Here is a 16,253-nt window from a genome sequence, read left to right as displayed (position 1 = left end):
GGAAATACACTTACGTTCTTAATCAGCTTCAGGTAACATTTTCCTTTATCCCCGATGATCGGATTTTGTGTTGGATCAAAATTTTGAGTTTATTGTTGTGTGATTGTTTTAGGGTATACTGGAGCTGGCGTTCTCTAAACCACGGGCAGCGATGAACCAATGCTTCCGTCTGAAGTTTCTGACTTCCTATCAGCATCGATACCACAGGGACCGTATTTGGTTGATGTTTGTTCTACGTATTCCAATCAACAACCTTTACTTCAATCTAAGGATGCGTTTCTTTCTTTTGCTCAGTTTGGTGGCTTAATTTCGGATTATGGAGGCTGACGCCCCTTAATTTAGGTTGGTATCGTTTGGGTATTAGATGGTTTTCATTGCTTTCATTTAGGTTGCATCGAGATTGTAGGTGGAGGTTGCTCAGGCAGTCGAGTAGGGTTGGGATGGTTGTTTCCCATGGCAATCAGGAGGCGACCTTGCTGTCCTGTTTCTCTTCTGCCGGTAACGAACGAAAAGGAGAGGGGGGAAGGAAAGGAGGTGGTTTGGTGGTCGGAGGTTGCTCCAGCAGTCGAGTGAGGTTGGGATGGTTGTTTCCGGTGGGGAGAAGGTGGTAGCAGTGGGGGTGGTGTATCTTCTTCCTGCTCATTTTCCGGCACAACAATGGAAGGTGGCGGAGCTGTGGGATTTACGGTGGCATTTAGTGGCCGACGGGAGGCTAGCATGTGGTGTGGTGGCTGCCTCTAGATCACCAGAGGTGGCAGTCTCCACTTTTGGCTTCGTTTTTTCCGACAAGCCTTGGAAGAGATGAGGGGTCGGTATTTTAAGAGAGAGAGAGAGAGGGATAAGTGGGCCCACTTTTATATTTTTTAATAATAACAATTTTAAAAAGTAAAAGAAAAATGGAAAATAAATTCATTAAGGGTATAATAGTCATTTTAGTTTCGTCAGGGACCAAAACTGCAAGCAAACTAGCTCAAAAGGACCACCAACCCAAAAAAACTCGTGGTTTGGACCAAAACCCCAAAAAAATGCATACCACATGGACAATTTTTGCAATTTTGTCTGTGTATATATATATATATATATATATATATATATATATATATATATATATATATATATATATATATATATATACTTTATTTTTTTCGTCTAAATTTTTTTTAGGCCGTGTTGTTTATCGAAAAAAAAAACCGAGTATACCGTTGTTCACGATTTTCCGTCCTCTTTCTAAAGAGATCCATGATGATATATAAAAAGCGAACTTTTTTTTTTTCGAAAAAAACTCACTTCATTTTCTTTGTTGAAAAGTTAAGGTCTATTTTTTTTTATAGAAAAAAACTAATAAATATATCAAAATGCATGTTTTTTTTTTTGTACTTTTTAAACATAGATTCATATTCATGTAAAAAAAAAAACAAACGATATTTCAGTTTAGATTCACATTGTGAACCTGTTCAGATTCATATTCTGAACCTGTTCAGATTCATAGCGTGCATAAAAGTAAGTCAGATTCACAATGTGAATCTGAACTGATCGAGCTTTTTTCACATTGTTAATGTTAAAAACTGAAATATTTACAGTTTAGATTCACAGTGTGAATCTACACTGATTGAGGTTTTTTTTTGTGAACCTTTTCAGATTCATAGTGTGCATAATAGCAAGTCAGATTCACAATGTAAATCTGAACTGATCGAGCTTTTTCACATTTTGAATATTAAAAATTGAAATATTTACAGTTTAGATTCACAATGTGAATCTACACTGATCGAGGTTTTTTTTTAGTCGGTGTTGATGTTTATTAGAAGAGTACAAAAAATTAATATTTTTTGGTATAATTAGTTTTTTTTGATAAAAATAAACTTAAATATTGAAAAAACTAACAAAATAAAGTAGTTTTTTTTCGAAAAAAAAAAGTTCGTTTTTTATATATCATCGTGGATCTCTATGGAAAGAGGACGAAAATTCGAGAACAACGTTATATTCGGTTTTTTTTCGATAAAAAATGTGACATAAAAAATTTTTAAACGAAAAAAAGAGGTGAGTTTATTGGTAAAGAGGTGGATTTTTTGGTATAATCTGGTGTGTGTGTGTCCAATGTATAAGTGTACATCTATTTTCTTGACCGTTGATCGTTATAATTTCCGACGCTCACGATTGGTTCCTTGGTTCCTTGTTAATTATGGTTCTCTATTGAACATCACTATATATATATATATATATATATATATATATATATATATATATATATATATATATATATATATATATATATATATATATATATATATATATATATATATAGGGAAAAATTCAATAGAGAACCATTATTAATTAAGGAACCAATCAACCAATCCAAAGCGTCGAAATTTAAAGCGATCAACGGCAAAATGAAGAGTTGTAGACTTTTACAACGGATACATATGCACCGGATTATAACAAAACGCACTTCCTTTTTTTCGTTTAAAATTTTTTTAGGCCGTGTTTTTTATCGAAAAAAAAAACCGAGTATGCCGTTGTTCACGATTTTTCGTCCTCTTTCCAAAGAGATCCATGATGATATATAAAAAACGAACTTTTTTTTTTCGAAAAAAATCCACTTCATTTTTTTTGTTGAAAAGTTAAGGTATATTTTTTTATAGAAAAAAATTAATAAATATATCAAAATTAATGCTTTTTTGTACTTTTTAAACATAGATTCATATTCATGTAAAAAAAAACGATATTTTAGTTCATATTCACATTGTGAACCTGTTCAGATTCATATTCTGAACCTGTTCAGATTCACATTGTGAACCTTCTCAGATTCATAGCGTGTATAATAGTAAGTCAGATGTAAGAACCCTAAAGACGACGTTTGAAGTTTTCCGGCGTTGACTTCTGATTTCCGGTGGATTTTCAAGTCGATTCTAATCTGGTTCGACGTGGGGAGTCTGCTGGGGTGGGGGGCTGGGGTTTTATACAGGGTTTTATACGGTTATCTGAGCAGATGTGAATGAAGCTTTGACAGTATGTCCAGACAACGTGAGGAACAATCGAGGAATGTAGGAAGAAGGAACGATAGAAGAGCAGGGTTCTTTTCAGATAGTGAGATAGATCGAATGAATGGTAGAGGCGGAGGCCAACAATCAAATGCAGAGTCAGTAAGTAAAATTGCTATCTCATTGTATGTTACTAACCTCCCTCCTGACCTGCAACCAAGGGAATTATGGCATGCATGTGAGAAACTTGGGAATGTAGTAGATGTGTATATTGCCCAAAAGCGTTCTAGAATGGGGAGACGGTTTGGCTTTGTACGTTTCATTAAGGTTAAACACAATCAGGAATTGGAGAGGAGATTGTGTGAGTTATGGTTTGGAAACTATCATGTTTTTGCCTCGATTTCTAAGTTCACTAGACGAAATCAAAGCAAATCCGATACAGGTTATGGGAAACAATACCAGAAAAAGAAGACGAGTGAATTGAAAGATGGAGATGGGCAGAAAAAGAAATCTTATGCCAAGGCTGTTGTGGGGGAAGGGACTAGTACTCATAAAGATACTAGTATGGGTCGAAAGGTCATAATTGGGGGTAGAGAATTAACTGGTATGACCGAGGTTCAATCTATAGTGCTTGCTGAAGTAAGGGAAGCTGCTTCGATTCCGAATCTAATTAACTTATGCTCCGAGGAAGGATTTTCTGATATCAAAATCAGGTATGTCGGTGGGTTGTGGGTAGTGGTGTTATTTGAGTCTGCTAAAGCCTGTAAGAATTTTTCGTCTAATGCTGGTATCCAGAATATTTTTTGTAAGTTTCGTGGTATAACTAAAGATTTTTTTTATCTCGCAAAGAGCTGTTTGGTTGGAAATTCTTGGGTTGCCTATGTGTGCATGGAATCTATGTGTTTTCAAGAAGATTGCTTCGGTATGGGGATCAATACTGTTTTCAGATGATGATGAGAATAATTGCATGTCAACTGGAAAAGTATGTGTGTTGACTGGGATTATGGTAAGTATTCAAGAATCGTTATGGGTAACTATTGAAGGTACAGATTACCAGGTATATATGAAAGAAATGGCACCGTGGGAACCTGATGTGGCACAAGATGGGAGTTTTGTAGATGAAGACAATAATTCCGTTGGATCGTTTGACGAAGGAGAAGGTGAGTCTTTTGGATTCAATTCAGATAAAGAAAATGAGGAGCATGATCAGAACCGTGAGGATGTTAATGTTAATGAAGTGAATAGTGAACCTGATTTTATACAGGAAGTGGAGAAAATTAATGCTGCAGGTAATGATGAAATAGGGAATAATAATAGGCCTCACAATGTTCCTGTGCAATCGATGGGTATTGGTCATGGTTCAGCTTCGAAAGTTGAGTTTAATAAAATGGAGAATGTGCAGTCGGAGGATCAAAGGAGTAGTGCTAGTATCTCAAAGCCACCAGGTTTCGGGGTAAAGTTTTCAAAGAAACTCGTGGGCCTTTTCAATATTCAGAGGATAATCTTAGGAAGTCGTGGAGTACAGGATCAGTAAAGATTTTGAAGAAAGCTATCTCATCGGTGGGGGCTAACTCGTGTGAAGAAGTGAGTAGGTTTATTGAGCTAGGAAAAATCCTAGGTTATGACGTGGAGAATGCTAAGGCGGATTTGAAAAATCGTCCAGTCGGTATGGGAGTGCTTCGGTCTTTATGAATTGTGTATCCCTTAATGTTTGTGGCCTAAATACGTCTAAAAAACGTAGATGGGTTAAAGAGATTTGCAATAGTAACATGGTGAATTTTATTGGTCTTCAAGAAACGCGTTTGACTCGGGTAGACCTTTTTAAAATAAGGTCTCTTTGGGGTAATTCGACTTTTGATTTTGCTTGTAGTACGGCTAGGGGATGCTCAGGTGGTATTTTGTCGGTGTGGGATACTTCGGTGTTTAAGAAGGAGAGGATACATTGTCATGAAAATGTGGTGATTGTTGAAGGCTGCTGGATTAGAAAAAATATTAAATGTACTATGTTCAATGTGTATGCTCCTCAATATGCTGGAAAGAAAAGGGATCTATGGCAATATGTGATCTCGTATATGTCCAGAGTAAATGGTGATTTTATAGTCTTTGGTGATTTCAATGTGGTTAGATCTTCTAATGAGAGACGTGGGTCTTTGTTCTCTGTCTCGCAGGCTGTCGATTTTAATAATTTCATTTATGAGGCAGATCTTTTTGACATTCCTATGGAGGGAAGGAAATTTACCCGGATGGACAAGGCTGGTGTGAAACTAAGTCAGTTGGATAGATTCCTTATTTCTGAGAGTTTGTTAGATGCTATTCCAGATATCTCGTGTATTGCTTTGGATAGGAGGTGGTCAGACCATTGCCCGTTACTTTTGAAGGATGATCATAATAATTATGGTCCAATTTCGTTTAAGCTTTTTAATTCGTGGCTTCAAATGGATGGTTTTTCTGATGTAGTTTCTCAAGCAGTTAAAGAATTTGTTCCAGATTGTACTTTGAATAAGTGTCTTAACCTGAAGAATAAGCTTCGTTAAAGCCAAGCTTAAGGATTGGCAAGCTGATATGCGTAAGTTGAAAGGGGAGCAAAGAAAAGAGTTTATTAATCGCTTGCTTGATATTGATAAGTTGATTGATAGCGGGACTGTTTCGGCTGATGACATGTAGAGAGGAAGAATATTCTTCAACAGGTTTCGGATATTGACAAGGCGGAGAGTATGGACTATTCTCAAAAGGCTAAGGTTAAATGGGCAGTAGAAGGAGATGAGAATTCAAATTTCTTTCATGGCATGTTAAAAAGAAAAAGAAAACAGATGGCCATTAAAGGAATCTCTCAAGATGGTACTTGGGTGACTAATCCAAGTTTAGTTAAGGAGGCGTTTTTAAAGTTTTACAAAAATAAATTCAAGCATTCTAAGGTGGTTAGGATGGGTATCCCTAGCTCTCGGTTTAGAAAACTAAATGAAGAACAGGTGTAGTCTGTACAAGCTTATTTTTCGGATGATGAAGTCAGGGAGGCGGTGTGGTCGTGTGGGAGTGATAGGGCTCCGGGGCCCGACGGGTTTACGTTCCGGTTCCTGAAACAATTTTGGAGTCTGTTTGAGAAGGATGTGTATGACTTCATGAGGAAGTTTTTTGATACCGATATCATTTCGCCAGGGTGTAACTCTTCTTTTATTACGTTAATTTCTAAAGTTGAAAATCCAACCGAGATCAAAGATTATAGGCTGATTAGTCTAATTGGGTTGCAGTATAAGATTGTTGCAAAGTTATTGGCTAATAGATTGGCTAAGGTGGTAGACTATTTAGTCAATCCAGTCCAGTCTTCCTTTATAAAAGGAAGGCATATTTTAGATGGGTCTCTTATGGTTAATGAAATCGTTAGATGGTCCAAGTTGAAAAAAAAGAAAATGTTGTTATTTAAAGTAGTCTTTGAAAAAGCCTAGGACTTAGTCTCATGGGAGTATTTAGATAAGATTATGGAGGTAATGGGATTTGGTGAGAAATGGCGCATGTGGATTAGGGGTTGCCTGCAGTCTGCTAGGTCTTCGGTCCTTCTGAATGGTAATCCGACAGCTGAGTTTCACCTGCAGCGTGGTCTTCGTCAAGGAGATCCGTTATCTCCGTTTTTGTTTATTCTGATTATGGAAGGTTTGCATGTGTGTATGGAAGATGCTACTCACAATTCGATTTTTAAAGGTGTTACTATTGGAGAACAGAACTTGCATATCTCGCACTTGTTATGCGGATGATGCAATCTTTCTTGGAGAATGGGATGCTGAGAATCTCAAGAATTTAATTTGAATTCTTAGGGTTTTCTATATGGCGTCTGGGCTTCATATTAATCTTCATAAGTCAAAATTGCACGGGGTTGGTGTTGAGCAGGAGGCTATTGCACAATTAGCTGCATGTACAGGGTGTGGTGCAGACTCGATTCCTTTTGTTTATCTTGGGCTTCCTGTTGGTCAACTTATGCATAGGAAGTTGGCATGGGACTCAATTTTTACCAGGTTCCGTAAAAAACTTTCAGGTTGGAAATCAAAGATGTTATCTATTGGAGGCAGATTAACTTTGGTTAGATCAGTGCTGGGCAGCTTGGGAATTTATTTTCTTTCCATGTTTCGGATGCCTAATTCGGTTTGTAAGGAGTTGGAAAGAAGTAGAGCTAGATTCTTTTGGGGAGATGATGATCGTCAAAGATTCTTACATTGGGTTAAATGGGAGATGGTGTTAAATGATAAAAAAAATGGTGGCCTTTCCATTGGTAGTTTGGAGTCGTTTAACTACTCCTTGCTTTATAAATAGCGTTGGCGGTTTTTGAATAGCTCTAACCTTCTTTGGGTGAACCTCATTAAAAGCTGTTATGGGAGTGATTGAGGGTTTTGCATGGCCTCTCGGTCCAAACCAAAGAAAGGAGTTTGGCTGGGGATTTTTAATACGGTTTGGGATATGCATTATAGAGGCTTAATTCCGTTCGACTCTATATGTAGGAGGGTGGGGAATGGCCAAAGTATTAGCTTTTGGAATGATGTTTGGTGTGGTGACATTATGCTTAGAGCTAGATTTCCTCGTTTATGTGCTGTAGCTAGTAATGTTAATGCGTTGGTTAGTGACTATTGGGACGGGCATGATTGGAGGTTTCAATGGGTTCGGATGTTTGATGGTGGGGTTTTGGCTGATCAACTTCTTCAACTGATGACGCTGTTGCAGTCGGTGCGCCTTTCAACTAGTAGGGATTCTTGGCGGTGGGCTATTGGAGACGAAGATACGTATTTGGTGAAAGAGACTCGACTACTTTTAGATCGGCTTAGTCTTCCTTTAGTTGGTGTGGAGACTAGATGGGATACGTGGGTCCCAATAAAAATTAATATTTTTATTTGGAGAGTGGTGCTAAATAGACTTCCTACGAGAGATAATTTGGATAGATGGGGGCTAGACATTACTTCGGTGCTGTGTCCGGTGTGTCAACAGGCACGGGAAAGCGTGATTCATTTGTTTTTTAGTTCTACAGTGGCTTTTCATATTTGGCTTAAGGTGGCAAAGTGGGTGGACCTTCATATTCCTTCGTTTTCAAGTGCTGACGAGCAGTTGCAGTGGGTCGATGGGTTGACGACGGTGAGGTTTAAAAGGTTGATTATGGATTCGGTTTGCTCTACTTTGCTTTGGGTGCTGTGGACGTTTCGAAATGATATCCTGTTTGGGAACAAGAAGATGAAAAAGGAAGTTTTGTTTGATTCCGTTGTTTCTTTCTCTTTTAATTGGTATAGTGCTAGAAATCGTAAGGCTAGCATAAATTGGACTGATTGGTTGAAAAACCATGTCTTGAACTAATTGTTTTGTTTTGGTTTAGCTAGTTTTTCGCTAGCTTTTATTTCAAGTTGCCGTTCGAAAAAAAAAATTAATAGTAAGTCAGATTCACAATGTGAATCTGAACCGATCGAGCTTTTTCACATTATGAATGTTAAAAATTGAAATATTTACAGTTTAGATTCACAGTGTGAATCTATACAGATCAAAGTTTTTTTTTTCTGTGAACCTTTTCAGATTCATATTGTGCATAATAGCAAGTCAGATTCATAATCTGAATCTGAACTGATCGAGCTTTCTTATATTGTGAATGCTAAAAATTGAAATATTTACAGTTTAGATTCACAGTGTGAATCTACACTGATCGAGTTTTTTTTTTTTTTTTATTTATATTTTTTTTTCAGTCGGTCTTGATGTTTATTAATAGAGTACAAAATATTAATATTTTTTTGGTATAATTAGTTTTTTTTGATAAAAATAAACTTAAATATTGAAAAAGCTAACAAAATAAAGTGAGTTTTTTTCGAAAAAAAAAAATTTGCTTTTTACATATTATCATGGATATCTATGGAAAGATGACGAAAAATTGAGAACAACGGTATATTCGGTTTTTTTTTTTGATAAAAAATGTGACCTAAAAAAAATTTTAAACGAAAAAAAAGGTGAGTTTTTTGGTAAGGAGGGGATTTTTTTGGTATAATCCGGTGTGTGTACGTCCAATTTACAAGTGTACATCCATTTCCTTGGCCGTTGATCGTTATGATTTTCGACGTCACGATCGTTTCCTTGCTAATTATGGTTCTCTTTTGAACCTCACCCTATATATATATATATATATATATATATATATATATATATATATAAATTGTCAAATTTTATATATAAAAACTAACATATTTTAAAAAAAGAAAAACTAACATCTTTTATAGTAATGTTGCAAAAACTTTTTCTGTAAAGTTCCTTTTTATATAAAATACAAATTTTATATAAAACTAACATATTTTATAAAAATGTTGCAAAATCTTTTGTAAACTTTATATTTATATAAAATATCAATTTTATGTAAAAAAATAACATATTTTATAATAATGTTGCAAAAAATTTTGTAAACTTCCTTTTTTATATATAATATCAATTTTATATAAAAACTAACATATTTTATAAAATGTTGCAAAACTTTTTGTAAACTTCTTTTTTATATAAAATATCAGATTTGTATAAAAACTAACATATTTTATAAAAATGTTATAAAACTTTTTGTAAACATCACTTTTATATAAAATATCAATTTTATATAAAAACTAACATATTTTATAAAAATGTTAGCAAAAAAATTTCTAAACTTCCTTTTTATATAAAATATCAGTTTTATATAAAATCTAACATATTTTGTAAAAATGTTGTAAAACCTTTTGTGAATTCTATATTTATATAAAATATTAATGTTAGTTAAAAAAACTATCCCACAACTTTAGTGTATTTACATTTTTGACCTTACTTTATTAAATTACTAACAATTTAGACATCTGTCATGTTTCTCGTAAACTGCCCTACTAGAGGGTATTTTATGTCTTGCACTTAGTTTTAAGCAACATAAACTTCAAGCATATAGAATTTAGCATAAAAATGATGTCCAAGAAGCATATATATTCACTTTTAAGTCAAAACGATTTCATATAAATATATTTTACCACATTTAATGTACATAAAATAATGTAATAATTACTCTATGATGCATTCAACCATTTCAACTTGTAATTTGCATGTTAGATGTAATATCAATGAAAGATTCGTACTAACTAGTTATAAGCATAATACCAAGTATGCAAGACAGTTGAGGAGGGCCGAAATGATCGGGAATGGGTGTGCTCCTGGTTGCTTATTTCGACAGGAAAAGAAGGACAAAGGCGAGGCTACTGCCTCCTTTTTTTGCTGGAAACCGTAGGAGAAACACCTCCAAAGGGAGTGTTCTGTGGGTGAACTCGAAAAAAAAAGAGACAAGTGAAATAGAGAGTTTGAGTGACTTTGTGGCTACAAGAAATAAGGAAGAACCTTGGGTATTTATTAGCTTTTGAGTACATCCGTTTCTTCCATTATGTGGTGTAAAAGATGTTGCTTGTGAGTAATATGAGTAGTACATAATTAGTAGAAGTGCATGGAACTATTTCCATTATGGATGGAATATTTTGAAGAATGTGCCTAGTACCTTTAGTGAATTATTGAAAGGAGATGTCACAATTCACCATGCACTCACATACCAAATTGTTTGAGTACACATGTGGTGAGGAAAATACATCATGGAGGATGAATAGGGATTCATGTGAAGCCAAATTTCATTTGATGATTACTCTTATATTATTAACATCTTATAGTCTTTTATTGAGGGGCTTAGTCATGTCGGTTTTTAGGGAAATGTCACACCCCAAAACCGGAACGGCGGAAACGTTCTGCGGTGGAGGACGTCATGTCAAGTATCACAACACATGCAGTATAGTAATCAAAGTACAACAACCATTGCATTAATAGTATAAGTTTTACATAGGTTACATTTAGCAACAACATCAAAATAGATATAGAAAATAACATAAGATGCAGCTCGGTACAAGGCTGTCTTCACAAAAGCTTCCGAAGTGTACCTGTCTACTGACGACCTGAGAATACAAGTTATTTTAAAAGAGAGTATCAGCATTTTAATGATGGTGAGTTCATAAGTATTTTAATGACATTGATGTAAATACATGTTTTTCCTCAAAATAATCTTATTAGATAATGGTGATAAGGGTTTATAAAAGTATTGGAGTTCTTTCCAGAAAATTTTATATTTTTCTAACAAAAGTAGTCTTCTACCAAGACCCGACTGTTTTGAGTTTAAAGAGCATTTTTCCCCAAACGTTACTATCATTTATCAAAATATAGCTTTACATTAATGAGTGTGTGAGAAGATCACAATTAAATGTAATAGGGAAGATAATGCTTCACTTCAGCAGTAACATTGCTGCTTATAAAGTAATAAAAATGCAGACTCCAGGTAGTATTAAAATGACAATACACCCCGGGGAGTCTAAAGTAGTATTTAGTCCTAATTTGGTTAATTTAAAGGTTCAACTGGGAACCAGTATTTAATTAGGAAGATATAATATTAGCTTTATATATATGTAGAAACCACCGTAGTGCTAATTACCTTAAAGCCATGAATTATAAGGTAATTGTAAAGATACTCGTAACCATACTGATTGTCGGATGTAAACACGACGACGTGCTGGCGTCGAAAATAGATGTGACATTTGTCACCCCTTGGCTTGGTCGGCCGGGACTGTAGCTAGCAGTCAGGATGTGGGATGGTCTGTCCCGTATAGATCTATACACACAATGCCCGCTCTCCCTCCAGGAGATTCTGGTTACCACTCGACAATGGTGAAATCCGCGTCATGAGGATGTATCTAGTGTTTTGATTTCTATATACCTTTCTTTTTACTAAAAGTACAAGTTTTTATGAATATAGATATAACTAAGTTCTCCTTCATGAAAGTTATGGTTGGTTTCTAAACTATACCTATTATAGTTTACTTGAGAGGTTATCTTAGGTACCTTTGCTACCCAAAGGATTTGAACTAGAGCAAGAGTTTTATTATTTAACCAGATATATATAATATATAACTAGGGCTTCAACGACACTCGGACAAATAACCGGATGCTCTAAGTCCACAACCAAATAAGGAACAGGAAATAAAGCGGGCTATCAGTCCTAAGTCCTTCAAACCCTACTTATATAACTATATCTATATAGACATGAATCTATCAAGAATATAAGTTTAAAAGACCTTGATAAAAACTTAGTAATTTAAAGAGAGATTTTAGTGTTTTAAAAGAGATTTGAAAACAATATTTGAAAACCTTTAACTGAATAAAACAGTTTAACATGCAAAAATCTATTTGATTGACAGTTATTAATCACATGAGATTGATATAATAACTTAATAGTTCAACTTGTATTCCCCCCCATAAAAGCATTTAAAATCATTTCAAAGGTTGATTAAGGGGTATGAACTCACCTGAAGTGAGTAACTCGAAAGAAAGATTGATATAGGATCGTTGGGTGTCGAACGAAGTCGTGAGCACAACCGGATCCTAGTTTAACATGTAATAACACATATATGAATACACTTGGGGTATCTAACCACTAATAGACACATGGACACACCTTAGGGACATGAAAACACTTAGAATTAAGTGTTACAAACACCTATTGAAGTCCCCAAATGAGTGTAGGGATTTAGATTTGAGTGTAAGGCCACTAAACTCGACTTTTATGAGTGTGCGGCCAGGTGTACGGCCAGGGTGTGCGGCCAAGCTGTGTGTGCGGTTGCACACAGGAGTGTGCGGCCGTACAGAGGGTGTGTGCGGCCGTATACAGGAGTGTGCGGCCGTACACTCCTCATTTGTGCCCGAAATGTCGATTTTTAGGTGTTCTTGTGCTAACACCAAGTCCTACTAGTGAATGAAGGCCAAACTCTTCACTTTGGAGAGCTTTAAGGTGTGTGCGGCCACCTTATAAAGGTGTGCGGCCGTACACCTTCAAAGGATGAAGAACACGAAGAACACTATGAGTTTTAGGCTTAGATTCAGGTGTCTTACCAATATAACAAGCTGAATGATGGCGTACTTCACGTTTTTGAGGCCCTTAGAGTGTTCTTGGATGAAGTTTCTAGAGAGAGAAAGTTCCAGCTTTGAGAGAGAGGGAAAAAGGGGTGTAAGGTTGGCTAAGTGTTCAATATATAGGGTCGAGTGTGAGGCTGGAGGGGGTGTGCGGCTGGCTGGCCGCACACGCGGGTGTGCGGCCGCACACACCTTCTTTGGTGTGTTTGGCCCGATTTTGTGATGCTACACACTTTCTAACCCTTCCTAAGACTCATATCTAGGTTATACTAAGCCTAGAACACTCATATAGACCCACATTTTCGTTAAAAGATAGCAAAACGAAGGCTGACACTCGGCTGAGTTGAATAGCTGAATATTACAAGACAAGGATTTTCGGGTTGTCACATCATCCCCCCGTTAGAGGGAATTTCGTCCCGAAATTAGAATCTTAACGAACACTCACGGATGGACACGAAAGATGTGGACACTTCATGCTCTAGCTGATCCGCCCGTTCCCTTGTGGAATCAGATCTATACTAAGCTCTAACGAACATTCACTACGAGGTATGGCTTCTTCTCCGATCTCTAGGCTACACGGGATAAGGTTTCATCAGTTTCCTTTACCGAGCTAGATTCCTCCTGTTTCCCTTAACGAATGTGACTCTGGTTTTTATGGATCTAGTCGAGAAAATGATGAGAGTTTTGTCGGGTATTTACTGGTTCATTCGTTGAGACGTGGATAAGTTAGGGTGGAATTTATGGAATCCCTAAAGTAGTCTGGGTTTGACGGATACTGGACCAATTCTATCAAGAATCTCTGATGGTCCTAAATTCTTGGGAAATAGAACGTTTCAGTACCCAAAACATAATGTACTTCCATGGTGAGATCATCACTTGGCGTGATCACCATTCCGAGGTTTCCAAAAGTTTTCCCTTACTGGAGGTGTAGTCCTCATGATTTGTTCCTAGGAGTCTCAGGTCGTATTCGGATTCGTATTTCCTACTGGTTGGCTTTCGGAGATTTTCTGGATCGTTGAAGGTGCTGACTATATGCTGACATCTATTGGTTGCGTGGCATCTACCTCAGCCTAGTGAAGAAAGGACCTGCACTTTCGACTCATGAGGTGTTTCTAATGGAATATCTCAACGTCAGGATGATAGAGGGTTTTACCAGATGATGCTTAGATAACTCCAATTTTCATCATGGTCTAATAGATGCTTTCACAGCATGATCCTTAATCGGAAAGAATCGTTCTCTCATTCGGTTCGCTGTTTCATGGATAACAGTCTCTGATCAGGGCTAGCTTTGCCCTTAAAGATTTTCTGAAGTGATTGACTATTTCGGGAGGTGGTTCTACTATCTCTTTAGAGATAATATTCCTTGGAACACATAGTAGTCTAACAAATCTCTATGGCATGCTCCATTAGTTTTTCCATTGTGTCTGCTTCCTCAAGTATTCCTGGGCGCGGAGGCAATCATGCGGTTCTTAGCATCCTAGTATTAACTTTGGTGAATGCAGACTATCATCTATAGGGCGACGGTAACTGTTCTCGCATGACGAGGCACTATCACAGCTCATTCCGACTTAGGCACTTCTCGTCTGTATCTGGATGAACGAAGTGTTCGTGTAGTGCGAGCATCCCTTGCAACTACTCTTCTGATGTTACCGAGCTTCTCTATCTAGATTAAATCTAGATGGCATAAGACTCTGCCACTCAGAACCTCTGATTTCCTCATCCATTCTTCTCAGAGTTTAACCTGTCACAGCCTTTTAGGTATCTTGGCTCACTACTGAGATGCTTAATTTGTGGAATTAGGCGTGAATGGATGGTCGTAGCCAATGTTTTTGACCCTTACGACTTAAGTTACTTTTCCTAACTGAGGGTGTCAGCTACTCTGTTGGCTTAACCGGGATGACAACAAATTTCGAATTTGTAGTCATTTTAGTAGCTCAACCCACAATTGTTCTCTTGACTTCAGCTCCTTTCCTATGGGTATATGATGAGGGGTTTTATTTTAAGGTTCGTGGTAGACCTCATACTCGGCTCATTCACAATTACTCAGTGTATACAAGTCGTATATAATTGAGATTGACAGGACGTTCAGATGTGTGGCCCCACCCCAAATCCCCAACTAAACAAGGAACAGGGAGTAGGGAGGAAGCACACATCTTAAATCTTATTGACCTAAATTATATACCACTCTAATGCATATACTCAGTAGTAGTAAGTTAATCCCATGAGTCCTTTCTCTTGATTCACGAACTTGATCGTGCGGTGCAAGTGACCTTTCTGGAGGATCTATTGAGTAGGCCTCGGGCGGTTATTGTATTCCGGAATATCTGCAGTGCCTTTCGCTTCTGGTTTTTAATGTCTAACGGGGTTAGTTAACAATGCGCGGTACCCTTCCTCATGGGTACTTCCGAAGGTTGGATGAGAGAGACGACAGATGGTTCGCATTAAGTTTTCTTATTAGGTTCGAAAGAACCTTTATTTGACACCTATGATAAGGTGAAAGTTCTTTTTACACAGCACTAGGAATTCTCGCATGGTCGAACCAAGTCGAACCATGGCTGACGGTAGTGTCGAAATTAATAAACATCGACACGATATAGAATGAAGATTTGATAGGACCATGTGTGGAACATGGCACACAAATTTTTAGCGTTTCAGGTTCATCCATGGTATTACTATCGCGAATACTTGGACCGACATGATTGACGCTGAACGCTAGGGGTCCTGATTTTTTGGAATAACGTACTTTTCATGAACGGATTTCTCACGAGGTCTCTCTATAACCGCCTAGTATACACTAGTCATGTATAATTAAGATCAAAAGGACTGTTGACTGAGCGACCCCGCCCTAAATCCACAACCAAACAAGGAACAGGAGATAAGGCCGCATCACTCACTCGAGGTCTATCAATCTTAATCATAAATGGCCTTAACGTATATACTAAGCCATCATAGCTTTACCTGATGGGTTTTTAAGTTTTACAACAGTGCTGCGACTTTTGCCTTAACGAGGGAGAAATTACAATTAGAATAGATTATTTAAAGTTTTTGATTAGCTACTTAAGGTTGAGAAACATACCAAAATTCTACCGGGTCCCTTGATGTTCCTCTAGGTATTAGGGTTAAACTCCTCCTGCGTCTTTGTCATTCTTTTCAGTTGGGCAGTCCCTCTTGAAGTGTCCAATTTCACCACATAGGTGGCATATTGGACTGGTCCCAACATTGGTGGTTGATGTAATGAACTCAACCGGGGTCCTACAGTTGCAAGCGGTATGCCCCTTCATGTTGCACCTAACACAAAAGAGTTCTCGACAGATT

At 37.0% G+C, this 16,253-nt stretch overlaps 1 protein-coding gene across 1 annotated transcript; it reads left to right on the top strand.

Moving 5' to 3' along the window:
- The first annotated feature begins 4,747 nt into the window (after positions 1-4,747).
- Positions 4,748-5,512, top strand: LOC145127699 (uncharacterized). The gene has a single exon (XM_079062848.1). It carries the CDS (start codon positions 4,748-4,750, stop codon positions 5,510-5,512), a length of 765 nt encoding a protein of 254 aa, XP_078918974.1.
- The last annotated feature ends 10,741 nt before the right edge of the window (positions 5,513-16,253 follow it).

This window comes from Lactuca virosa, chromosome 7 (genome assembly GCF_052849685.1).
Source record: "Lactuca virosa cultivar CGN04683 chromosome 7, Lactuca_virosa_CGN04683_v6, whole genome shotgun sequence".
NCBI classification, from domain to species: domain Eukaryota; kingdom Viridiplantae; phylum Streptophyta; class Magnoliopsida; order Asterales; family Asteraceae; genus Lactuca; species Lactuca virosa.
This window is presented reverse-complemented; position numbering and strand designations above follow the sequence as displayed.